We start from the raw sequence: 26,650 nt of genomic DNA, 5'->3' as shown, positions 1-26,650 counted from the left end.
GGGACCCGGGCTGTGCAGAGGGACTGGCTGGGGCCAGGGTGGGAGGGGTGCACCCCAGACTCCCCCGTGTCAGTGAGTATCAATGCAATGTCCACACTCGTTATTTTGGATTTTAAATCCGGGGTGCCTCGATGGTCTTTTGAGATGCTGCACCCGTGTCCCGTGTGGGGACATCACACGGCACAGGTGACATTTGGGACAGCTTTTGCCCCAAGAATTCCCCCTGCTGCTCTCAATACACCATTCTGGCTCTGAAACCAAAACTGCGGTTATAAACTCGGAGCTGTGTCCCAAAATCAAAGGTTTTAATGTAAAACCACTTTAAGGAGTCCATTCCAGCCGCCAGTTTGATGTGCTCCCGCCATTCCCGGGAGGGTGAAGCTGCAGCTCCGCCATCTCTGGAGGATGTCCTGGCGTGCCCGGCCGTGGGGATGGGATGGGATGGGATGGGATGGGATGGGATGGGATGAGGCAGATCCATGGTAGGGCAGGAGAAGGATTCAACCCTCCCACCCGGTGGGGAGGAGCTCAGCGGGATGGAAGCCCCGGCTGGGTGTCCGTGGGATGCTGGAGTGCTTTGGTCATGGAATGAACCGACCTGCAGAGCTGCCCCAGCGCTGAAGCCTCCAAAATCAAGGAGCCCACGGAGCTGCTGCAGGGCTGGAGCCCCTCTGGAGCCAGGCTGGGAGAGCTGGGGGTGCTGCCCTGGAGAGGAGAAGGCTCCAGGGAGAGCTCAGAGCCCTTGCAGGGCCTGAAGGGGCTCCAGGAGAGCTGCAGAGGGACTGGGGACAAGGATGGAGGGACAGGAGCCAGGGAATGGCTGCCAGTGCCAGAGGAATGGCAGGGCTGGATGGGATCTTGGCAATTGGGAATTGTTCCCTGGCAGGGTGGGCAGGGGCTGGGCTGGAATTGCCAGAGCAGCTGTGGCTGCCCCTGGAGCCCTGGCAGTGCCCAAGGCCAGGCTGGGCATTGGGGCTGGCAGCACCTGGCACAGTGGGAGGTGTCAGGGCACCGCTGGGATTTAAGCAGGGGTGGCACTGGGAGGGGTTTAAGCTCTCTTCCCAACCCAAACCATCCCATGATATAAGATGGGGAAATCTGGGGCATTCAGAGCCCTGAGGAAGGAGGCGGCAGTGTTAAGGAAGGGAAAAAGAGAAATAGAATTAAAAAAAAAAAAATTCAAAACCACCCCCCACCTTAATCACCTTAACTGCCAGGTGAAGGGAAGTGCCCCAAAGCAGAACAGCACCAGCTGAAACTTTCCTTTGACTTTTATAATTACAGAATAGAAAAGAAATCCTCGATTCACGTTACAAAGACGGGCTCATAGAAAACCAAGCCAACGGAACAGAAACACCCAAGGTCCTGGAGCGCCGTGCCCGGCCCCTGTGGAGCCCAGGGCAGGGAGGGAGGCTCTTCCCAAGAGCTTTAACGCAGTGAGCTCTTCCTGCTGGCTTTGGGAAGGGTTGGGACATGGGGAGTGTCTGCATGTCCATCCATCCCATCCCATCCCATCCCATCCCATCCCAGTGCAGCATCCTTGGTCCTGGAGAGGAAAATAAACCCCAGAGATGCTGCTGGCCCCAGGGCTTGGGGATGGGGATGTGCTCTGGGGGATGAGGGGGATCACTGCCTGAAAAAACCACAATTTTCCATGGAAAAAAGAGGGGCAAAGGGTGGAAAATTATTGCCTGTAGAGTTCACAGCTTGGCTGGAGGTGGCTCAGCCCATCCCAGCTCCTGGCACTTCCAGGGCTCCCTGTGGGGAAGGGCCAAAAACCATTCCAGGGTGTAAAAAACTCCCCTGGCACTGGAGGAGAAACAGCTGGGAGGTGAAATCCACCCAAATTCCGCAGCTCCATCCCGGGGCGCAAGGTGGGCCTGGGAGCAGATCCAGAATCCTGGAGGAGCCACATCCCACGGAAAGGAGAGCGAGGAGCTTCTGGGGAGCTGGGACACTCCAGGAAACTCCTTTTTTCCTTCAAATTCTTTCCAAGGCTTTTCCTTCCCAGCTGATCTTCCTCCTGCAAAGCAATCCCTGCCCAGCCCACCTCACACCCCCCAAAAATCCTCCCCCAGTGCTGATATCCCTGTGCCCCTGGAGCTGATGGATGAATTTGGCACTGAGCCCCCTACGGATGAAGGGACCAGGGTGGGACCCCCAGCCCTGGGTGAGGTTTGGGGGGCCCTGGGGGTCCCAGCCCTGCTGAAGGCACGGTGTCAGCCTTGGAGAGGGGGGGTCTGCTCAGCCAGAGTCTACTCAGGCACTTTAAATTAAATAAAAACCCAAATAAATGATTGGAAGAAAAAAAATCCCAAAGCAAAACCCAAAACATTCATCAGATCGTTCCAAGGGCCGGGGAGGGGCCACAGCAGCCTCGGGGCTCCCAGCTCGGAGCAAGGCCCCCAAACGCGGCAGGGAGGGGGTGCAGGGGGCTCAGGGTCCTGTGTGTCCCCCGTGTCCCCAAATCAGGGGTCGGATCCGACTCCTCAGAGCGTCCCAGAGCGAGTCCCGGCGCTGCTGCTTCATCCCGGTGGGAGAATTCCTGTGGGAGCACAAATCCCGTGCTTGGAGCCAGTCTGAGCCAGATCCGGAGTGGCAGGACATTGTCCCAACCCTGCCTGTCCCCAGGGCGGTGCTGTCCCTGTCCTTGTCCTTGTCCCAAACTCCGCTGCTCCAAGGAAAAGCCAGGCTGGGACAAACACATCCAGCGGTGTCCGTGAGCGCTGCCACCTCCGCGCTGTCCCCGCGTCCCCACGGCGGGCAGGGGGTGCCCAGGGGTGGCACAGCCCCCGCCGTGTCCCGGGTGATCGCCGTGGTGGCCCCGTCGCGCCCGGAGTGGTGGCATCAGGGGGTGGTGGCACCGCGGGGTCCTGGCGCCGCTGGCTCCGGTTATCCCGAGCTGGAAAAGAGGGGACAGCAGGGGCTGGGAGAGAGCCCATGGAGTGTCCCCATGTGGGGACAAAGAGGGGACAGCAGGGGCTGGGAGAGGGCCCATGGAGTGTCCCCAACTGGGGACAAAGAGGGGACAGCAGGGTTGGGAGAGACCCACGGAGTGTCCCCAGCTGGGGACAAAGTGGGGACACGAGAGGCTGGGAGCCCATGGAGTGTCCCCAACTGGGGACAAAGAGGCACAAAAGGACAAGGAGGGGACAGGAGGGGTTGGGAGAGAATTCATGAAGTGTCCCACCGTGGGAACAGAGGGGACAGGAGAGGATGGGAGAGACCTCGCAGAGTGTCCCTATGTGGGGACAAAGAGGCACAAAGGGACAAAGAGGGGACAGCAGGGGCTGGGAGAGAACCCATGGAGTGTCCCCAACTGGGACAGAGGGGACAGCAGGGGCTGGGAGTGAGCCCATGGAGTGTCCCAGCTGTGTACAAAGAGGGGACAGCAGGGGCTGGGAGAGAACCCATGGAGTGTCCCCACATGGGGACAAAGAGGCACAAAAGGACAAAGAGGGGACAAGAAGGGTTGTGAGAGACTCCCGGTGTGTCCCCATGGGACAAAGAGCCACAGCCAGATGGGGACAGGGACCTCTCATGGGGTCACTGCTCTCTTCCACCCCTAAAAATGTCCCAGAGTGGCTGGGGAGGAGGGCTGGTGTCCCCTCACATGGAGACACCGTGCTCCTGGGGTTCATCCCTCTCTTTTCTTGGTGTGTCTATTATAATTTTATTTTTATTTTTATATTTTATTTTATTTTTGTTTTGGATTTTATTTTTATTATCGTTGTTATGATAATCAGCATTGTTATCGTTGTTATCATTACTAATTTTATTGTTATTATTAATACTACTAATAATACAGTTGCTACTACTACTATTGCTAGCAGTAGTATTATTATTCTTGTTATCTTTTGCTTAATTTCAGTTATTAAACTGTTGTTGCCGCACAGGTTCTCCCTGTTATTGTTGTTGCTATTTTTAGTTTTATTGATAATAATACAGCTCCTCCCAGAACTGTAATGACTGCTACTATTACTATTATTCCTGTTATTATATATTCCTTAATTTCAGTTATTAAACTGTTGTTACCACACAGGTTTTCCCTATTATTGTTGATATTTTTCTTCTTATTAATAATAATAATAATACAGCTCCTCCTACTACTATTATTCTTGTTATTATCTTTTTCTTAACTTCAATTATTAAACTGTTGTTACCCCACAAGTTCTCCCTATTATTGTTGTATCTATTTTTATTTTTATAAATAATAATAATACACTTGCTACTACAACTATTACCACTATTACTTCTGCTGTTATTCTTGTTATTATATTTTGCTCAATTTCAATTATTAAACCGTTGTTATAGCACAGGTTTTCCTTATTATTGTTGTTATTGTTGACAACAACAATAGAATAATAGAATAAAAATAAAATTAAAACAATAAAAATAAAACCATATTTAATATATATAAAATAATTATAATTAATATTGACTATTGACATTGAATAATAATAATAATAATAATAATAATAATAATAATAATAATAATAATAATAATAATAATAATAATAATAATAATAATAATGCAATTATTCCTGGACCTCCCCACATGTCCGTTAATTAAATCACAGCTAATTAGAAGCTGCAGAATGAGCTGTAATTGCTGCAGCTGGGCTGGCCCTGGGGACACGAGTGACCGGCCCCACTGAGCCAGGCCAGCCCTTGTTTGTCCCCTGGCTGGTGAGAGGAGCAGTGGGACCCCAATGTCCCCTCCCTGTCCCCTCCTTTGGGGACAGGGGCACCCCCGAGTGCCTGAGCTGCCCCTGCTGACAGGGGGATGGAGGGGACATGGAAATGACAACTGCATTAATTAATTCATCAGCGGGTCATTAACGAGCTGCTGGGGACAGGGGGAGCTGGCAGGGCGGTGACAGTGTCCTGGTGTCACCAAACGCCCCAGCCCTGTCCCTGGCAGCTGGGGCAGTGCCAGGGGGACATGGGAGGGAACAACCCTCAGGACAGGGACAGGGACCCCCAGGAGCCGAGGTGTCCCCACCTGGTGTCACAGCCCCAGCCTTCTGTGCCAGCAGATTTTGTGTCCCCTCTGTCCAAAGCTGCTGTCCCCAGCACTTCAAACCCAATTTTGAGCTGATTTCCCCAGATCCTGCAGCTTTCAATCCTGACCCCACAGCTATCGGGGTGTGCTGGGCCTGCAGCACCTCTGGCACCCCCTGTGCCCTGGGGGTGACATGGGGACAGGACAGGGTCCTGTGTGCCCTGGGGGTGACATGGGGTCAGGACAGGGTCCCTGTGCCCCTGGGGGTGACATGGGTCAGGACAGGTCCCCTGTGCCCTGGGGTGACATGGGACAGGACAGGGTCCTGTGTGCCCTGGGGGTGACATGGGGACAGGACAGAGTCCTCTGTGCCCTGGGGGTGACATGGGGACAGGACAGGGTCCCTGTGCCCTGGGGGTGACATGGGGACAGGACAGAGTCCTCTGTGCCCCTGGGGGTGACATGGGGACAGGACAGGGCCCCTGTGCCCTGGGGGTGACATGGGGGTCAGGACAGGGTCACTGTGCCCTGGGGGGTGACATGGGGACAGGACAGGGTCACTGTGCCCTGGGGGTGACATGGGGACAGGACAGGGTCCCTGTGCCCTGGGGGTGACATGGGGACAGGACAGGTCCCTGTGCCCTGGGGTGACATAGGGTCGGGGTCTCCCCTGTGCCCGGGGTGACATGGGGACAGGACAGGGTCACTGTGCCCTGGGGGTGACATGGGGACAGGGTGGCTCTCCTGTCCCTCTGCCCATGGTGCTTTGCCCAGTCCCACCCAGGCAGGGCTGAAGGGACACAGGGGACGTGTCCCATCCATGGGACAGCACTCCTGGGACCCCCAAGGTGAGGGAGGACACCCCAGTAACCCCCAGGATGTGCCAATGCCACCATCCATGTCCCCATCCGTGTCCCACCCACACCCGGGGGGCTCCCAGCCCCGTGCAGGGGGCACAGCACCCATGGGCGCTCCCCCCACCCCAGCAGTGTCCCCAGGCAGGGCCCAGCAGTGTCACAGATGGATTTGTCCCCCCCAGCCCCTCTCTGCCTCCCCAATGGCATCGCCTGCCCTCCAATTTGCATACAAGGCTTAAAACATAATTAATTTTTGGCAGCGGGCAGAGCCTGCTCGAGGTTAATCCCTTTAGATTCGCGAGCCTTATCTCGCTGGGGTGTTTATCGAGCTCGGCTTAGCAGGGAATGGAGAGCGAAGAGGAGTCGGCAGCGCTTATCAGGAGGGGAGGGAGGGAGGGAGGGATGGTCCCCGGGCATGGCAAGGGAGCTCAGTGAGCAGAAACCAGCGAGCAGAACCAAACCCAGCGAGCAAAACCAAACCCATGGAACAGAACCCAGCGAGCCAAACCCAGCGAGCAAAACCAAACCCAGCGAGCAGAGAGAGAACAGAACCCAGCAGCAAAACCAAACCCAGCGAGCAAAACCCAGCGAGTAAAACCCAGCGAACCAAACCAAACCCAGCGAATACAAACCAAACCCAGCGAATACAAACCCAGCAAACCCAGCGAATCCAGCAAATAGAACCCAGCGACCCAAACGCAGCGAGCAAACCCAAACCCAGCGAACACAACCCGGTGAGCAAAACCCAGCGAATAAAACCGAACCCAGCGAACACAAACCACGGGTGGGATCCTCCCCAAAGCACCCGGCCCTGCCCAGGTGGAGCCTGGGGAGTTGTGGGGAGAATGCACAGCCCCAAGTCTGGGCACACTGAGGGTCCCGCACCCCTGAGCACCCCAGCACTCACGTGTAGAGCGGCTGTAGCTGCAGGTGCGACGTCTTCTGCGGTGCCTGGTACCCATAGGAGTCAAAGCCGCCGATGAAATCAACTGGGGAGAGCCGGGAGAGCAGCAGGGTGAGCAGGGAGATCCCCGTGGGATGGGGAACATCCCAGGCTGCAGCTGCATCCCATCAAAATGTGATACCCCAGGGAAATGCGACTGCTCAGTGTGAGATTGGGAAACCCTCAGAGCCCCTGCAGGGCCTGAAGGGGCTCCAGGAGAGCTGCAGAGGGACTGGGGACAAGGATGGAGGGACAGGAGCCAGGGAATGGCTCCCAGTGCCAGAGGAATGGCAGGGCTGGATGGGATCTTGGCAATTGGGAATTGTTCCCTGGCAGGGTGGGCAGGGGCTGGGCTGGAATTGCCAGAGCAGCTGTGGCTGCCCCTGGAGCCCTGGCAGCGCCCAAGGCCAGGCTGGGCATTGGCACAGTGGGAGGTGTCCCTGCCATGGCAGGGGTGGCACTGGGTGAGGTTTCAGGTCCCTTCCCACCCAAACCATCCTGTGATTTGGTGATCCTGACCCACCCCAGCATCCCAGGGAATCCCAGTGCTGCATTCCCGAAGGAATAAATCAGAATCACAAACTGGATAAGATCAGAATTGATCACTGGGGGTCACCGTGTTTCCCCAGACCTGACCCCTCTCCCCGGCACAGCCAGCACAGGGATGTACTCCAGGTGCAGCCAGGCTGGGAATTCCAACCATTCCAGGATCCCCAGCAGCACCCAAGTTCTTAAATCCCACACTGGGGTGGGTTATCCATGGGTGTCCAAGAGCTGAGAGCTCCAGGGCAGAGCCCTCCTCTCCCAAGATATTTCCCTTCCTGACTCAATATTCCAGCAGCTCTCAATTTTAACACCATCCATCCATTTCAAATCTAATAAGATATTCCATTAAAAAGATGCATTTGCATCCCGGGCTGAGGCAGCATTAATATTAAAATTGTGTTGGATGCAGAGTTTGTGGGAGTGCAAACGTGCTCCAGAGCCGCCAGCGCTGGGTAAACCCTTTGGAAAGGAGCTGTTCCCTCAGGCAGAGGCCAATTCCTCATGGAGATGCTTTATTTCCATGGGAAAGGAGGGAAAACATGGGAGTGCTGCACCCCAGGCTGGGCTGGGACCACCTGTGGGCACGGGGGGGGGTGCTGAGCCCGGTCTGATCCTGGGGCTGATCCTGGTGCTGAGCCCAGTGCTGATCCTGGTCTGATCCTGGTGCTGAGCCCAGTCTGATCCTGGTCTGATCCTGGTGCTGAGCCCGGTATGAGCCCAGGGCTGAGCCTGGTGCTGAGCCCAATCTGATCCTGGTCTGAGCCTGGTGCTGAGCCCAGTATGAGCCCAGGGCTGAGCCTGGTGCTGAGCTCAGTGCTGAGCACGGTCTGATCCCAGGGCTGATCCTGGTCTGAGCCTGGTGCTGAGCCCGGTATGAGCCCAGTGCTGATCCTGGTGCTGAGCCCGGTCTGATCCCAGGGCTGATCCTGGTGCTGAGCCCAATCTGATCATGGTCTGATCCTGGTGCTGAGCCCAGTCTAAGCCCCATGCTGAGCCTAGTCTTATCCCAGTCTGAGCCTGGTGCTGATCCCAGTGCTGAGCCTGGTCTGAGCCCAGTCTGATCCTGGTGCTGATCCCAGTGCTGAGCCCAGGGAAGGAGAACATCCCCGTGGTTGTGGCCCAGCCCTGCAGGGATCTGCCAGCTGGTGGGAATTAATTAATGGTAGATGAGCTTTTAATGCCCTTGGACAGCCTCAGCCTCGACCACCTGGTTCAGGGGCCGGGGTGCTCCCGAGGGGGGTTTGCAGGGATTGGGGTGGGAGCAGGAGGAGCAGCACAGACTGGATAAAGTCAGCCTTCACCTTGCCTAAAATGTTGTTTTCCCCTGATTTGGGGTGAAATCCTGGCAGTGGGGACACAGCCTGGGGGACACAGTGTCCCCAAGTCTCTGTGACTGCCAAGGGAGGAGCGAGGTGACAGCGGCCCCATCACACCCCAGCAGCTCTGCCTCACCAGGGATGGGAAAACAGGGTAAAAACCCAACTAAAGGGATTTCCTCAGCTGCTGGGACCCGGGCATTGCCTCCCCAGACCCCTCTGGGAGCTGCCATCCCGCTCAGGGTGGCACCAGCAAGGACACTGCTCCCCTGTCCCCCCAGCCAAGGCACTCACAGCTGTCCTCCTCCTCCAGGAACACTTTGCTGACGTAGCAGGCGTAGACGAAGCCGAAGAGCTGGGGAGAAACAGGGCAGGGAGAGGCTGGTTATGGGGGCATGGGCAGCACAACAGGCACAGGGACAGTGGGGGCATGGCTGGGGCCCTGGGAGTGACCTGGGGGCACTGGGAGTGAACTGGGGGGCACTGGGGGTCACCATGGAGTCCTGGGAGTAAATTGGGGGGCACTGGGGGTGACCTGGGGGCCTTGGGAGTGACCTGGGGGCCCCGGGGGTGACCTAGAGGCCCTGGGGCAATTGGGAATGAACTGAGGGGCACTGAGAGTGAATTGGGAGCCACTGGGAGTGACCTGGGGGCACTGGGGCAATTGGGAGCACTGGAAATGAACTGAGGGCCCATGAGTGACCATGAGGCCCTGGGCATGACTTGGGGGCCCTGGGAGTGACCATGGGGGGCCCTGGCAGTGACCTGGGAGCTGGGAGCAGCTAGAGCCCATCCCACTGCAGTTTGGGGTGCAGCAGGGTTGGGTGGATTCAGCTGCACCAGGTGGGGCTGGAGCTGGCACCCCACAGAGGGTGCTGAGCCCCACACAGGACTGGGAGCCCCTTTGGGGACCCCAATTCCCCTTAAAGCTCCATTTTAGGGAGCTCTGCCTCCAGGTGTGCCCCGTTGCCACCTCCCTGTCACAGGGGGTGACAGTCACTGGCAAGGGGGGCACCCTCCCTCCCAGCAGGCAGCACATTCCAGCAGCTCATTCCCAGGGAGTGATTCCTCCATCCCTGCAGCATCCAGCCCTCTACATGACAAGTTTCAGGGTGGGACACCCATGGGGTGCTGGCAGGGCTCTGTCTGCTCCTCTCTGGGTGACAGAAATGCGTGATGGGGACACCGTGGCTCCTCTGCCCACCCCAGCCCCTCCACCCCGCGTTGTATTGCACTAAATAGTTTATTAAGTTGTTGTTTTGCACTGGGTGATGGGAAATTTGTACTGAGTATGGTATGTCACATAGATTGTTATTTCTCCTCTCCCATCACATGGTCTGTCCCTCATGCACCCCTCTGCTGTACCCCATGGTGGTCTGGCCCCTGGTACCCCTCCCCAAGGGTATCCCATTGGCCAGGGTCCTCTTTCCCCACCCCGTCCTCAGGTATAAAACTGCACTGCAAGGAGGTCACACCATTTTGTTACACCTGGGTGGTCACTGGAACCAGAAGTGTCCATTCCTAATGGACAATAAACAGGACACCAATCCCCACATGAAGAAGAGCGCTTCTCATCTTTGACTTTGTCCATGCCAGACTGTTGTATTCATATTGTTGTTATCTGATTTCTAGAGTCCCATACCTTCTGGGTGATTTCCTCACACACAGCTCTTCACAGCAGTGTTGTTCCTGCTCCTTCATCAGGGCTCCTCCAAGGCTTTCCCTGACTGGCCAACCCACCCCCTTTTATCCCAGTTATCTTCATTAGCCAGAGCTGCTGCGCAATCAAGGACATCACAGCTGCAGCCCATTTAGAACAGCTAGGATTGGGGCAAGGCCACTTATACCATACATAGATTTTACTGAGATTCATAGGCCACTTATACAATACATAGGTTTTACTATGGCTCAAAGGCCACCTATACAATACATACTAAGATTCAATGGCCACCTATATTTCCCCCTTTTCTTTTAACAATTACACAATTACAATACATATAACCCACCATGACTCAAAGGCCATGTACCTTCACAGCCCCTTGACTCAAAGGCCATATTTCTCACAGCTCCTGGCTGTCACAGCTCCTCTACTCAAAGGCCCTGTTTCTTAACAGCTCTTGGCTGTCTTAACCTCCACAGCTCTCAGGCTGCCCCACAGCTCTTGGCTGTCTTATCTTCTGCAACTCTCAGGCTGCCTAATCTCTTCCACAGTTCTCAGCTGTCCTATCTTCTATCACATCGGGGTCACCACTTGTTGTTATCATATTTCTAGAGTCCCATCCATTCTGGCTGGTTTTCTCACAAGCAGCTCTTCACACCAGTGTTGTTCCTACTTCTTCCTCAGAACTCCTCCAAGGCTCTCCCTAACCAGCCAACCCACCCCCTTTTATCCCAGTTATCTTCATTAGCCACAGCTGCCACCCAATTAAGGACATCACCACTGCAGCCCATTTAGAGGAACTAGGATTGGGGCAAGGCCACTTACACAATACATCGATTTTACTGAGCCTCCTACTATATCAGACTGTGTGGGCCAGAATCCAGAGCCAGCCAGGTTGGACTCATACAACAGCCTCAAGACACACAGATTCTTACAACCCTGCGTGTCTCATTCCTGTCACCGACATATTTTCATAAAAATCCTTTCTTTAGGATTTTTCTCCTTTCTGAGAAGCTGTGGCCTCAGCAACAAATGTAAAAAATGGTTATCTGCTGCTGTGGAATGCAACAGGTGGATCCATGATTGGTCTCAGATGGATGTTTGGATTTACTGACCACTCACGGCAGAGCTGGGTCTCACTCTCTGCTGAGACACAGCCCTTTGTTATTCATTCCTTTTCTATTCTTAGCTTAGCTAGCTTCTGAGAACTTTTCTCTCTATTCTTTTTAGTATAGTTATAATGTAATATATATATCATAAAATAATAAGTCAAGCCCTCTGAACATGAAGTCAACATTCTCGCCTCTCTCTTCATCCTGCAACCCTTGCAAGCCCTGTGTCCCGTTCCCGGTGTGGGCTGGAGGAGAGCAGGGCGCCCTTACCGCCAGGAAGATCTGCGTGGCGCTGCTCACCACCTCGATGTACTGGTAGTCCAGCAGGCAGCCGCTGACCGTGATGACGTGGTGATCCTCGGGCGCCAGCGGGGAGTTGAGCACCGGCGTCACCAAACAGCCAGGGCCGTTCTCCATCCACCACGAGCGGTGCAGGGATGTGTTGAAGGTCATGATGAAATCCCGGTCCTGCAGGAGGAGGAGGAAGAGAAGAAGGAGAAGGAGGAGGAGGAGAAGAAGGAGAAGGAGAAGAAGAAGAAGAAGAAGAAAGGAAAGAAGAAAGAAGAAAAGAAAGAAGAAGAAGGAGAAGGAGGTAGAGAAGGAGGAGGAGAAGGAGGAGAAGGAGAAGAAAGGAAAGAAGAAAGAAGAAAAGAAAGAAGAAGAAGGAGAAGGAGGTAGAGAAAGAGGAGCAGGAGGAGAAGAAGAAGAAGAAGAAGAAGAAGAAGAAAGGAAAGAAGAAAGGAAAGAAGAAGAAGAAAGAAGAAGAAGAAAGAAAAAAACAAAGAAGAAAAGAAAGAAGAAGAAAAAGAAGAAAAGAAAGAAGAAAAGAGAAGAAAGAAGAAAGAAGAAAACAAAGAAGAAAAGAAGCAAGAAGAAAGAAGAGGAATGGTGGACCAAGGCTCTTTGCAGGATGGCTGCACAGTAAATGGGTTTCCCAAGCCAAGGAGGCTCCCTGAGTCAGAGCAGGGCATCCCCTGAGCCCAGCCCCAGGGTTTGGGGCTCCCTCCCGTGCTGGCACCGTGGGCATCAGCTCATGCAGCAGCACCCGGGGGTGCCCAGTGACAGGGTGGGTGCCACAGAGTGGGACCAGAGTGCAGGGAGGGTATTTGTGATTGGCAGCACCCCATCTGCATGTTCCAGGGATGCAGGGCAGCCCCTGATGCTTCCCCTGGGATTTGGGGGTGCCATGCCCTCATCCCACTCCCAGGGAGCCTTGCAGGGTCCCTCTGGAGCGTGTCCCCTCCTTGCCAGCCCCTCACAAGCTCGGGGGCTCTGCCTGGGTCCTCTGCAGGAGCTGTGGGGTGGCCTTGGGCAGGCTGTATCCTCCTGCAAGGGGAGAATCCCCAGCCCCTGGCTGCCCCTTCCCACTCCATGAGGGTCCCACTGGTACCTCTGGCTGAGCCCTCACCCCATGAGAATCCCCTTGGTACCCCTGGGGACCCCCCATCCCCCAGAGAGCCCCCCCGGCTGTGCTGGGGCCGAGCTTCCCCCGCAGGAAATCACCAATCTGGGATTAAAAGATTTTTGCTGCTGGGGGCGGCACAAATCCCGAAAAGGAGCGAGTGGGTTTGGGTTTGTGGAGCTGGAGGATGCGGCTGAGGCACAGGGACGAGGGGGAGCTGTGACGGGCACCGGGATTTCCACAAAAACCCGCGGTGGGAGGGAATCCTCCCCCTCTCCCCATCGTGCTGCGCACTCAGCGCTCCGGGAGAGCCTCAAATGACCGGGGGCTGCTCGGGGAGAGGTTCCAGCCATGGAACACCCCCAGAGGCTTCCCTGCTTGGGGCAGCACGGAGAGAGCGGAGCTGGCTGTCCCCAGCGCCCCTGATGTCCCCAGAGCCGGGGAGGGACACACAGGGACTCCGAGCCTGGGCTCAAAGGCTCCCTCGGAGCACCCGGTGCTGCCCCATCCCCGCGGCAGGTTTTGCTCTTTTTGGTGTAAAAGCGAAATTTAACAGCTCAGGGTGGTGTGGAGGCACAGCCCCATCACATCCTCACCCCATGGCCGGCAGGGTGATGTCCCAAAGCTGGGAATGCTGAGCCCCAGAAATCCCGGGAAAATAGGGAATTTACAGCAGGGGGGGGTCTCCCACCTCTGCCCTCCCCATCCCTGCCCCAGACCCTGCCCTGAGCTTCCTGCCCCTGCTCATCCCGTTCCCGGGTTTCGCCTCTCCTTTGTCCCTTCAGCGGAGATAAAGGAAATTCGGTTTGGGTTCGGAAATGGCCGCTCTCTCCACTCTGAGCTGTTGGTTTGTCCATCCCATCCCATCCCATCCCATCCCATCCCATCCCATCCCATCCCATCCCACGGGAATTCCGTGCTCCGGGGAGATGCCCTCGGCATCACTTTGCTGTGGGGCTGGGGCACCCCCGGGTCTGGGGGGCACTTTTGGGGGAGAAGGGAGGATGAGGATGAGCAGGATGAGGAGGAGGGCAAGGGATGGCCAGCAGGCAGGGCGGAGGCAGGGAGGATGCAGGGAGGAAGAGGAAGGTGGGGGCGTTACCTGTGACAAGCGCCCGACCTCCAGGTAGAAGCAGATGATGAAGGCGTTCCAGCCGACCCACAGCACCAACCACACGGCGTACTGCGGGACGAGAGGGGTCAGAGCACGGGCACCCCCCCTCCAGCCCCCCTGTACCCCCTCCAGCCCCGCTGCACCCCCTCCAGCCCGGCCCTGCCCAGCCCGTCCAGGGGCTCCGGGTTGGGATGGTGGAATCCCAAAATCACAGCACTTTTTGGGCTGGGAGGGACCTTAAAGTTCATCAATCAGGGGAGAACCCCTGGGGGCCCCAGGCATCATCCCAGGCTGAGTTAGTGAGCCCTAATTACAGGGCAGAATTAATGAGGTGGGGAAGGTTCTTGTCTGAATTTTTCCCGAGGGATGTGCATCCACTAACTGTGCCTCAGTTTCCCCATCCATAAAACACAAAATTCTCATTGGATTTCCTTTGTGAGGGCTCTAATTCCCAGCCCTCCCAAGTCCCTCTGTCCCACTCCAAGCCCTGTCCAGCCTGGCCCAGGGCACTGGCAGGGATGGAGCAGCCACAGCTTCTGTGATTCCAGGGATACAGGAGGGACCTGGGGCTGACACTGCTGCACCCCCAGGGTGGTACCTACCATCATGAGGTATCTGGATCTGTACTGGATGGTCCCGAAAATCCCCAAAATCACGGCCATGATGTGCAGGAAGTTGGCCAGGATGGGGGCCCACTGGTATCCCAGGAAATCAAAGATCTGCCTCTCCAGAGCAGCGACCTGCAACAGAGCAGGGAGGGGACAGGGATCAGGGCTGGGCACCCCCGGGGTGCTGAGGGCAAGGAGCAGCTGGGAATGGCTGGGAATTCCATGGATAACGGGTTGGGGTAGGCTGGAATGTCCGTGGATGGCCAGCAGGATTGGGGTTATTGGGTGTTGTGCTGTGATTTCAGGGTTTACCTCAGAACCCCGGGTCCCTCCCCTGAAGATTCCCTCCCAGGTGTGTCAGTCACCTCTCCTTTCCCCTCCCAGCACTGTCTGTCACTCCTGCAATTCCAGAAGGGCCCCGAGTGATTGGCAGATTCAAAGGATGCCCTCTACCCCTGGGGGCATTGGGCCATCCAGGTGTCCTTTGTCCCTTTGTCCCTCCCCTCCTGTCCCTGCTTGGTGGCTCCCTGCCCCTTCCCTGCCCCTCTCCCCGGGGTTCAAAGGAGCAGCAACCACGGGCTCAGGGAGTTCTGTTGGAGCTGCTGCTGCATTCAGAGGCCTGTGGGCCAGAATAAAGCTCTGCATCCAAACCCTCCATCAGAACCGACTCCTTTCCTTCACCATCGCCTTAAAGCTTCTCTGCCAGAGGGAAACCTGAGGAGCAGCCCCTGTTATGGGGGGAAGCTCCATCCCAGCACCACCAGAGCTCCTGCAGGCCTGGCCTTGTCCCCACGGGCCCAGTGCAGCACCCAGGCAGCCCAAAGTGTCTGTGGGGTGAAACACCACACACCCAGCCAGCCCAAAGTGTCTGTGGGGTGAAACACCACAGTGCTGCTGTTTGGTTCAGCACCAAGGGCCAGACAAGCCAAGGCATGTCCCATCCCCAATATTGGTAATATCAACAATTGGGAATATTATTTTACAAGTACTATATTAATATAATATCTAAAATTTATATTATATTATATTATATTATATTATATTATATTATATTATATTATATTATATTATATTATATTATATTATATTATATTATATTATATTATATTATATTATATTATATCTCCTTGAGTTCCAAAGGGGAACCCAAGGAGATGTGACCCCACTCTGTGTCTCACTTTCCCATCACTCAGAGCTTGGGCAGTGCTGAAAACCCATCCCAAGGATGATTTATGGTGGGAAAAGCCTCCAGCTCCCGTGTTTTGATTTCCATCTCCTGTATTTTGATTTCCAGCCCATCCTCCATGGATCCATGGGGCTCTGATCACCCTTACCATCTGCAATCCAAAACGGGGCCGTGCTCCAGGGGTTAAATCCCCCAGCCCTGATCCCAGCACTTATTTATGGCTCCATTGCCCCTAATCACAGGATTAGCTCCAAGGAAGGGGTAATCAAAGGCAAGGTGGGAGTGCTGGAACATTCAGTGATGGGTTTATTTCAAAAAATGGGGATTTTGGATGAGGGCATGTTTTTTTTGAGAACTTTTAAGGGAGTTTTAGGGAACAAGGTGCAGGGACAGGTCAACAGCAGCCTGGTAAACCCTTTTTTTTTTCCATTTGTCTTACTCAGCCCTGTCCTGTCACTCTTTGAGGTGCCTCAGATTCACCCTGAGAGCTTCAGGGCCCCCTGTCCTCCCTACAGCACCATTCCCTAATTTTCTGCCAGAGAAAGGTGGAGTTTATCCTGAAAACCACAGGAAAAATGGAGTTTGCATCCCCCCTCCATCCACCAGCAGCTCCCAAAGGGATCTGGAATCAGGGGAGAGGCCATGGGGGTCCCAGGCATCATCCCAGGCTGAGTTAGTGAGCCCTAATTACAGGAGAGAATTAATGAGATGGAGAAAGTGCTTGCATAAGGTATTCCCAAGGATGTGCATCCACCGACCATGCCTCAGTTCCCCCATGCATCAAACTCCAAATTCTCATTGAATTTCCTTTGTGAGGGCTCTAATTCCCACTGATTTCAGCCCAGCCCCACCCTAGGGCTGTGATATCCCATCCCCTACCCGACCCCTGGGGTAGTATCTGCTGGATCAGAGCCAGCAGGACCCTGATTTCAATTAAAAGTGATGCAAACCCTTGGAGCAGCAGCCCCTGGGTCTGTGGGGCTGGGACAAAGCTGTTTGCACTGAAACTGAATTCACTTCCCTGCTCCTTCAGCTCTCTGAGGAAACAGCCTCAGGAAACACCGACAGCCAGGCTGTAAATCTCCTCAGTTGAGGAATGGAAATAATGAATGATACAGGGAGTGCAGTGCTGGGGGTTTGTGGGCACCCATCCCTCTGGGGGCTGTGAGCAGAGCTGGATGGAGCTTTGGGTACCAGGGATGGGGCTGGTGCCTGTGGCATTCACATTGGAAAATTCCCTTGCCCAGGATTTTCTCCTGGGAGGCTGAGAAGCCTCAGAGAAAAGGAAAACAATTCTTATCTCATTTGCTTCTCCTGTGTTGTGCTCATGTGGAATGTGTTTGGAGATTGTTCACCCACAGGTGATTGTTCCATTGGATTCTGCTGTGAGTTGTTTTCACTCTTTGGCCAATCAGGGCCAAGCTGTGTCGGGACTCTGGACAGTCACCAGTTTTCATTATTATCTTTTTAGCCTTCTATAAGTATCCTTTCTGTATTCCTTAGTATAGTTTAGTGTAGCATTTTTTAATATAATATAGTATCATAAAATAATAAATCAGCCTTCTGAGAACACGGAGTCAGATTCTCAATTCCTTCCTTCATTGGGGAACCCCAGAAATCCAATAGGGGAGAGCCTCTTAGGGCATCCCATGCAGCTGCAGAGGAGGAATCACACCCGTTTGGCTCCTTAATTCCAGCCTGAAAGAGGAGGAGCTGGGATGACCCTGCTTGAAGCAAACCCTTTGGCATCCCAAAGAGGCAGAATTTGGGATAAACACCCCAGTTTCCCCATGGATGAGCTAATTAGGGGGTGATAATTGCACTACAAAGCAACTCCAGCCCTGGTCCCTGGTTGCGTTTTTCCAGCTTTTTCCCTCCATGGGAAGAGCAGATCTGGGATTTTCCATCCTCGTGGGATGCAGCTTAGGGTTAAGGGACAAACAGAGATTCACAAAGGCAGCGTGGCTGCACTCCCCAACTCTCAGTGCCCACCAAGGGCATCCCAAGAATCCCAAGGAAATACCAGGGGCATCCCAAGGGATTCCCAAGGGCATCCCAAGAATCCCAAGGGCATCTCAAGGGCATCCCAAGAATCCTGAGGACATCCCAGGGGCATCCCAAGGGCATCCCAGGGGCAGGGGCATCCCAAGGCCAGCCCCACGTGTTTCACGAGAGGGGAAACTGAGGCACAGCCTCCAGCAGGAGAGTCCAGGTTTGGTGCCCCTGCCCAGGGAATTGCAGGGCTGAGCGAGCACCCTCAGCTCAGAGCTGCTCCTCAGGTTGGTCCAGCTCCTGGAGCATCATCCCCGATCCTGTGGGGGTAAAATGTCCCTGGGAGGGACCTTCAGGACCCCCAGCCCTTGGGGGCTCAGCATCATCCCAAGAAACTTCCCAGCAGCGTCCAACACACCCAAAATTGTTCCGTGGCCTCAGAGCATCCTCCTGCCCCTGGAATGGGAATTCCTGCTGCTCCCAGCCCCATTCACACCCCGCTCCCTCCCAGCCCCAGCGCCTCCGGAGCCGGGATGCAAACGCCGTCCTGCCACTAATTAAGATAAAGCTGCGGCTGATCAATGCAATGAGATTTAGGGCTCCCTCTTAATTAAACACGAGTTCATCGATCGGCCCCAAAACTTCGTTCGGCAGCAAATCACAGCGATTAGCTGGGGGCGGGGGCTGGTCCCGCTCATCCCAGCCTGGAAGGGATTTGTGTGCACCGGGAATGGGAGCGGGAGGGACCGAACTCCATCAGTGAGGATGAGGGGACACGAGTGGGGAGGGGACACCCGTGGGGACACAAGCTCAGCTGGGGCTCAGGGAGGTGGCACCAGGGAGGCAGAGCTGGAGGAAAATGGGATTTTTCCAGCGTGCTGACACCAAATGTAAGAGGGAAGGAGTTCCTCTGTCCCTGAAACACCCTCTGGTTCTGGCGCCCTCACCTTCTTCAGACCCACCCCAAGTTTTCCCAGTCGTTAATCCCCACAAGGAGGGTGGGAGAGCTGGATCCGGCTCTGGCTGTGCTGGGAGCATTGCAGGGTCACCAGGAGCCCCTTCCCCACCCCTTCCCAGGTTTCTTTTCCGGAGAAACCCAGCTAGGAAATCAGACTGCAAGGGGAGGAGTGCTGGGTGAACACCCCAGACCCAGCACCCTGGGAAAGCAGGAACCTTCCTGCCCAGCAGCTCCTCCTGGAACCAGAGAATCCCAGAATGGTTTGGGTTGGAAAGGAACTTAAATGACCTTAAATCCCATCCCATTCCCACGGGAGGGCCACCTGCCACTGTGCCAGGTGCTGCCAGCCCCAATGCCCAGCCTGGCCTTGGGCACTGCCAGGGCTCCAGGGGCAGCCACAGCTGCTCTGGCAATTCCAGCCCAGCCCCTGCCCACCCTCACAGGGAACAATTCCCAATTGCCAAGATCCCATCCAGCCCTGCCATTCCTCTGGCACTGGCAGCCATTCCCTGGCTCCTGTTCCTCCATCCCTGTCCCCAGTCCCTCTGCAGCTCTCCTGGAGCCCCTTCAGGCCCTGCAAGGGCCTGGGTTCTTCTCTCTCTGATCCTGGAGCTGGCGCTGGGCAGGATCCTGGAGCTGCTCCTGGCTCCTGCTGCTCTTCAGCCCCACAGCAGCATCTGCACCCCGGGCTGAGCTCCCCTCTCGGCCGGGCAGGGCTCCTGGCCCCGCGATGGGTCATTATCCTGCAGCTGGGTGATTTCCTCCGGCACACCATATGCCCGAGGCTCGCCGGGGATTTAACTTTTCATTTGGTCGCGTTTTAGGGGATTTGCCCGTTCTGACTCCTCATGTGCCGCGGCTGAAGATGCTGCAAGAGCCTTGCTCGGCCCATCCCTGAGCTGCTGTCGTGTCTGGGGGTTCTGCCCCCCAAAAACAATCGGGGTTCAGAGAGGAACCCCCCAGGGCAGCGTTTGGCAGGACAGCGGGATGCCTGATCTGTAAGGAACTTTCTCCACAGCCCCGGGGCTGATGGAACATCCCTGGAGCTCCCTCCAGCCCCGGGGACACCCCAAAGGTGCTCCAGGACCCCTGTTCCAGATTGCAATGCAAGATGTTTTCCATTACCATCTGTATGGCAGATTGCCTTTATCAAGTGGGCAGTTTGCCTTATCTCTCTCTCTGAGTGACCACATTCACTCCTCCCTCGGGAGGGGACACCTGCTGATAACAGCTATTGAATGTCCCTGCATGGCTGATAAGAACTACAGCATCCCATTGGGAGATGGGAGCCCAGAGGGAGGAGCCAAGCATTCCTACCCGGATAGAATCTGGAGATTCTGGAACACCAGCACGGCTTCTGCACTGGATTGCCCAGAGGAACAGCAGCTGCCTCTGCCCTGGATCTTCAGAGGCAGAGACTGCACCTTTCTCCAGGATCCCTGCTCCAGCAGAACCAGCCCTGACACTGCAGGAGGGCTGAGCCACAATTCCAATGGGACTGCTGCCAACAGCCTGACCCACAGGGTGTCAGCTTGGGTTCTGACTCTGGCAGTATTGTTCTAGTGTACTGCATTGTTTATTTTATCCTTTTATTTTTTTCCTTCCCTGTTAAAGAACTGTTATTTCTTGCCCCCATATTTTTGCCTGAGAGCCCCTTAATTTAAAATTTATAGCAATTTGGAGGGAAGGAGAAGATTTACATTTTCCATTTCAGGGGAGGCTCCTGCCTTCCTCAGCAGACACCTGGCTTTCCAAACCAAGACAACCTCACATCCCCACCCCGACCCCCTAACAGGCTCTCCCCCTCACCCAGCCCCTCTGTTTGAGGCCATTTAGGGCATTTTGTCTCTGCCAATGCCCTCCCTTGTCCGTGAGGAGCCCCAGGAGCCGTGGGAAGCAGCTCCACCCCACAGCCTTGGCCCAGGAAGGGGAATCGGCCGCGATTTAAATGAGATGAGAACACGGTTGGTTATTAGGGAGGTGCAAACATTGCTGTGAACCCAGGGACTTCATTTAATGGCTTGGAAACAAGTTCCTGACCTACTTCCATCTGCAATAGCCTTCATAAAATCACAGATGGAAAGAAATGAAAGGCGCCAATCCCTCTCCAGCATTGTGTGGGGAGGAGCAGGATCCAGCGGCCGCAGCTGCAAAGAGGCACCGATACAGGAGCAAAACCACAGCAGGAGCAGAAATTGGGGTGAAAGAGGCACAAATGGGGTCCTTCCCCTGCTGGGACAATCCCTGGTGGATGGCACAGGTTTTGGGGCCCCTTTGAACCCCCCAGATGGGAGCTCTCAATGCATCCTATGCCTGGGATGTGGCACTGGGGGCACTTGGTGTGCCCAGGGCCCCCCAGCACCCACCGCCCACCCCACGGCTTCCCCTCCTCTCTCCCATTGGATCCCCCCTCCCCTTTCCCAGTTGTATTTATTTCATTTCCCTGCATCCGACGGCGTTGCCATGGGAACGCAGACCCAGCTGGATGCGCCTGTCTGGACGCTGCACCCCGGGATCCCAATGGAATCTGCCCCATGGGATGAACCCTGGGGGTGTCCTCACCCCTGGGACACCCTGGGTGCCACCCCTTGGGTGCCCTCCAAGCCCTGCTCCCACATCCGAGCTCCTGGCTCCATCCATCCCTGAGGTTCCATCAGGGAGAGCGGGGAAATGCAGCTTTGGGGGGGGATAATGGCCATTATTATTATTACTATTATTATTATTATTATTATTATTACTACTACTACTACTACTATTACTATTATTACAATTATTACAATTATTACTATTATTTCCCCTAATTGTAGCTGATGAAACCAGGCTGATCCTGTTCTGGCTCCACCACAGGAGAGGGAAACTGAGGCATGGCATAGAGAGAAACCCAACCCTCCCAAAACCTTCTGGGAATGCTGAAATCCAGGGAATTTGGTGTTTCCCCATGGAGAGGGGGATGGATGCTCCATAACCACCTCCCGATGATTCTCACCAGGAGGAAGCTCCTCCTCATTTCCACCCCTAAAACAAAGCCCTGAGCCCCATCAGCTCCCAAACTGTGGGATCTGGGTGCATTTGGCTCCAATATCCCCATAAGAACCCCAGGAATTTTGATAGTTTGGGTTTTTTTCCCTGAAAACAGCACAAATTCCCAATTTCCCCAGGAGCAGGCTGCTCTAACCGATTTACCTCTGACAAAATATCTCCTTAACTCTGACACGATATCACATTTATATTTCACTGAGCTTTAGCACAACGCCCCAGCTCCCGCTGGCAGCATCCCACAAACGCTGCCCTGAGATCCCTTTCCCCTCCTGCCTCCCAGCCAGGAAACTTTTCCATGCCGAGGGAAAGCTGAGGCGATCGAAGCAGCTCAATTTCCCTCCCAGCCATCAGGAGGGGAATGTTCCCGCTGGGAATTGCTCCATCCATCCCCTCGGGAGCTGCCGCTGCTCCCGCAGGAGGGAGCCAAGGTGCTCCCGTTCATCCCGGGCTGGAGCTCAGCATCCCCCCAGCATCACCTTGCAGCGACCTTGGCAAGCCCAGGGTGCCCTGGTGGGGGGACACGGGGTGGTGGCACTTGTGGGAGGGGGTGACAGGGTGCCAGGAGTGTCCCCGGAGAGGGGAATGCAGTGGGAATAGCCATGGGGGAAACTGAGGCATGGGGCTGTGACCACAGCTGGACCCAGCCTGCCCTGCCATGCCTCAGTTTCCCTGGAAAACAGCCTGATTCCTGCTCAGCATCTGCTCTCCTGGCCATGGGGAGCAGCTCCATGGAGCAGGTCCTCAGGGAAACTGAGGCACAGCAGGGCCCAGGGCTCCAGCCCTGGAGAAAGGCCGTGCCTTTGGAACACCAAGCTGGGAGCTGCTCCAAACCTGTAGGACCAAGGCTGGGACCTCTGGGGTGGCCAGAGAGCCTGCTGTCCTCTCAGCCAGCCATCCATCCATCCATCCATCCATCCATCCATCCATCCATCCATCCATCCATCCCATCCCATCCCATCCTATCCCATTGTACCACATCGTACCCCATCATATTCTATTGTATCCCATTGTATCCCACACCACCCATCCATTCCCAATGCCATTCATGCTAATCCCATCATATTTCATCCATCCCACATATCCCACTGTATCCCACTGTATCCCATACCACCCGTCCATTCCCAATCCCATTCACGCCAATCCCATTCTGCCCCATTCCATCCATTCTATGCATCTCATGTATCCCATCCCATCTCTTACCATCCCATCCTCTCCCACCATTCCCATTTTATCCCATTTTATCCCACTGTATCCCATTGTATTCCATCCATTCCCAACCCCATTCCATCCATATATGGATCCCACATATCCCATCCCATTGTATCCCGCTGTACCCCATTTTATTCCATTGTATTCCATCATATCCCACTGTATCCCATTGTATCTCGTATCCCATACCACCCACCCATTCCCAATCCCATTCATGCCAATTCCATCCCACCCCATTCCATCCATTCTATGCATCCCATCCCTTCCCATCCCATCCTATCTCACCCTTCCCATTTTATCCCATCCATTCCCAATCCCATTCCATCCACATATGCATCCCACATATCCCATCCCATCTCGTCGTATCCCCCTGTACCCCACTGCATCCCATTTTATCCCATACCACCCATCCATTGCCAATCCCATTCATGCCAATCCCTTCCCATCCCATTCCATCCATTCTATGCATCCTGCATATCGCATTGTATCTCATCCATTTTACACATCCCATCCCATCCCATCCCATCCCATCCCATCCCATCCCATCCCATCCCACCGTATCCCATGCCACCCACCCATTCCCAATCCCATCCCATCCCATTTCACCCATTCTATGCATCCCTCATAACCCATCCTATCCCATCCAACTGTATCACATTCTATCCCACTGTATCTCATACCACACACCCATCCCAATCCCATTCATGCCAATCCCATCCCGCCCCATTCCATCCATTCTATGCATCCCATCCCTCCCCATCCCATCTTATCCCATTTTATCCCACTGTATCCCATTGTATCCCATTTTATGCCACCCATTCCCAATCCCATTCCATCTACATATGCATCCCACATATCCCATCCCATCTCATCATATCCCCTTGTACCCCATTGTATCCCATTGTATCCCATACCACCCATCCATTCCCAATCCCATTCGTGCCAATCCCATTCCACCCCATTCCATCCATTCTATGCATCCCACATGTCCCATTGTATCCCACTGTATCCCATTGTATAGCATCCCATCCCATCCCATCCCAAATAAATAAATCCCTGTCCCACTCCCACATGGATCCCTGAGCCCTGGCTCAGCCCTGCACAATTTGTCATCCCCAGGGACATCGGCCCCCAAACCCCATAAAGAAAATTGGGATTAATCCAGGATCTCAGCCAGGCATCCCCTTGGAGAGTCCCAGCAGAAGCCACTGAGAGGTGGAGAATTAATTAAAAATGAAGGAAAAAATCCCTAAAATCCCCCACAAACAAATGGGGAATAACTCAGGGCTGAAACCTGGGGGACGTTGGGTTTTAATCTGTGGGATTGGGGATGAATGTAGGGAAATGTGGGTTTAAACCAGGCTGATCTTGGGCCTGGGTCTGAGCAAACTAGGGCTTAAATTTGAGAGGTTTTGGGGTGAAATTTGGGGAATCATTGGCTGAGATTTGGGGGAGAGGGGGCTGGGGCCTAATTTTGGGATCTAAGATTTAGGACAGCTTGTGCTTTAATCTGGGTTTAGGGTTTGGATTTGGGGATCTTGGTTTTAGATCTGGTGGATTTGGGGTTTAAATTTTGGGTGATTTTGTGCTTAAATTTGGGAGATCTTGGGTTTAACTTTGGGGTATTTTTTCCTTAAATTTGGGGGATTTGGAACTTAAATATGGGGGATCTTGAACTCAAATCTGGGAATCTTGGGTTCAACTTTGGGGGATTTTGTCCTTATGTTTGGGCAATCTTGGGCTTAAATTTAGAGGATTTTTGTCCTTAAATTTGGGAGATTTGGGGCTTCAATATGGGGATCTTGGGCTCAAATTTGAGAACCTTGAGTTTAACTTTGGGATATTTTTTCCTTAAATTTGGGGGATTTGAGTCTTAAATTTGGGGGATCTTGGGCTTAAATATGGAGGATTTTGGGCTCAATTTTGGGAATCTTAGGTTTAAATTTGGGGGATTTTGTCCCTACATTTGATAGATTTGGGGCTTAAATTTGGAGGATTTGGGGCTTAAATATGGGGGATCTTGGACTCAATTTTGAGAAACTTGTGTTTGACTTTGGGGTATTTTTTCCTTAAATTTGGGGGATTTGAGACTTAAATTTGGGGGATCTTAGGCTTAAATATGGGGGATTTAGGGCTCAAATTTGGGAATCTTGGGTATAACTTTGGGGGATTTTGTTCTTATATTTGGGGGATCTTGGGCTTACATTTGGGGCTTAAATTTGAGGGATTTAGGGCTCAAATTTGGGAATCTTGGGTTTAAATTTGGGGGGTTTTGTCCTTATATTTGGGGCTAAAATTTGGAGGATTTGGGGCTTAAATATGGGGAATCTTGGGCTCACATTGGGAATCTTGGGTTTAACTTTGGGGCACTGCACAGCCAAGGGGAATAAGATGGGAAACCTGGAGATATGTGGGGAGCCTGAGTCCCTAAATCACAAATTCCGGGAATGAGACACAGACAAAGGCTGGGGCTGGACGTGGGAGGGGACTGGGCAGGGAAAAGCATAGGAATGGGACAATGTGCTCCAAAAATTTGCCAATCCCAGCAAGATGGGGCAGGATGGATGCCGGAGGAGATGCCCCAGCAGCCCGCGGTGGACACGGATTAAGCCGCAGGCAATTTCCATGCTAATTCTCCCGTTCTGTTCTTTATCCTGACATCTGGGAGAAGCCAGAGGTATTTTCCCCAAACCTCAAAGACACCGTTAATATAATCCGATAGAGGAGAGGAAAATATACATATACAAAATATATATCTACAAAAAAAAAAATCCAATTTACTGACTTATTTAGCGGCACTTTCCGTAATCAATTCTCGCAGGGAAGAGCCCTGATTAAAGCCAAGCGCATCGCTATGGAAACCGGCATTCCCTCCTCCCACGGCCCGCGGGCTGCGAAGGAGAAGCTGGGCTGAGGAAATCTGCCTGGTAACAACCCCGTTAATGAGCCGGGGAGCAAAAATAATCCCTGCGAGCGCTGGCGCCGCCAAAGGAGCAGCCGGCGGCAGCCGGTGGGGAGGCGAAACGGCTCCCAAAATATTGATTTTATTTTATTTTTTTTTTCTGGGATTGTTTTAAGGAGGAGGGGACGCTCCCACATCCTGGAGGGATGAGCGGACATCTGGAGGTGGTTCCCGTGTGCGCCCACCCAGCCCGGAGGGTGTGGGTGTTTCTTGCAGCGTTTATCCAATTTTTTAGCTTTAAAACCCCGGATCAAAGCACGCAGGTCTGGGGGATTCGCCTGCACGGCGAGGTGGGAGCTGCCGGCATAAATGGGATTTATGGGAAACCCAAATGGATTTATGGGGTTTCCCTCTCCTCAGGGTAATTCCACAACCCACGGGCACCCGTGGCTTCGGGTGGGGAGCATCACCCGCACTGCCCACTCCCATCCTGGGCTAAAATCTTGGGGGGGTTGGGGCTGGAATTAAGGGATCTTGGTCTTGGATGTGGTGGATTTTTGTGCTTAAATTTGAGACAATTTGGGCTTACATTTGCGGCTTAAATGTAGGAGAGTTTGGCCTTAAATATGGGAAACCTTTAGTTTAAATTTGGGGGATTTGTATTTTAAATATGGGAAATTTGGGGTGTAAATATGGGACAGTTTGGGCTTAAATATGGGGAACATTTGGTTTAAATTTGGAGGATTTATATTTTAAATATGGGGAAATTGGGGCTTAAATTTGGGAGAGTTTGGGCTTAAA

The 26,650-nt window shown here is 54.0% G+C and overlaps 1 protein-coding gene across 1 annotated transcript in view; it reads right to left on the bottom strand.

Moving 5' to 3' along the window:
* Nucleotides 1–1,253: 1,253 nt before the first annotated feature.
* NKAIN1 (sodium/potassium transporting ATPase interacting 1) overlaps nucleotides 1,254–26,650 on the bottom strand; it is a 39,887-nt gene continuing 14,490 nt past the window's right edge. Inside the window, exons 2-7 of the mRNA XM_064731655.1 lie at nucleotides 14,558–14,695; nucleotides 13,944–14,024; nucleotides 11,710–11,907; nucleotides 8,962–9,022; nucleotides 6,770–6,851; nucleotides 1,254–2,902 (exon numbers count right to left, since the gene is read on the bottom strand). Of these exons, the coding sequence (XP_064587725.1) occupies nucleotides 2,893–2,902; nucleotides 6,770–6,851; nucleotides 8,962–9,022; nucleotides 11,710–11,907; nucleotides 13,944–14,024; nucleotides 14,558–14,695 (570 nt within the window). The 3' untranslated portion in view covers nucleotides 1,254–2,892. The remainder of the gene's footprint in view (nucleotides 2,903–6,769; nucleotides 6,852–8,961; nucleotides 9,023–11,709; nucleotides 11,908–13,943; nucleotides 14,025–14,557; nucleotides 14,696–26,650) is intronic.

Source organism: Zonotrichia leucophrys, chromosome 23 (genome assembly GCF_028769735.1).
Source record: "Zonotrichia leucophrys gambelii isolate GWCS_2022_RI chromosome 23, RI_Zleu_2.0, whole genome shotgun sequence".
NCBI classification, from domain to species: Eukaryota; Metazoa; Chordata; class Aves; order Passeriformes; family Passerellidae; genus Zonotrichia; species Zonotrichia leucophrys.
The sequence above is the reverse complement of the archived record's forward strand: the minus strand, read 5'-3'. Positions and strand labels throughout refer to the sequence as shown.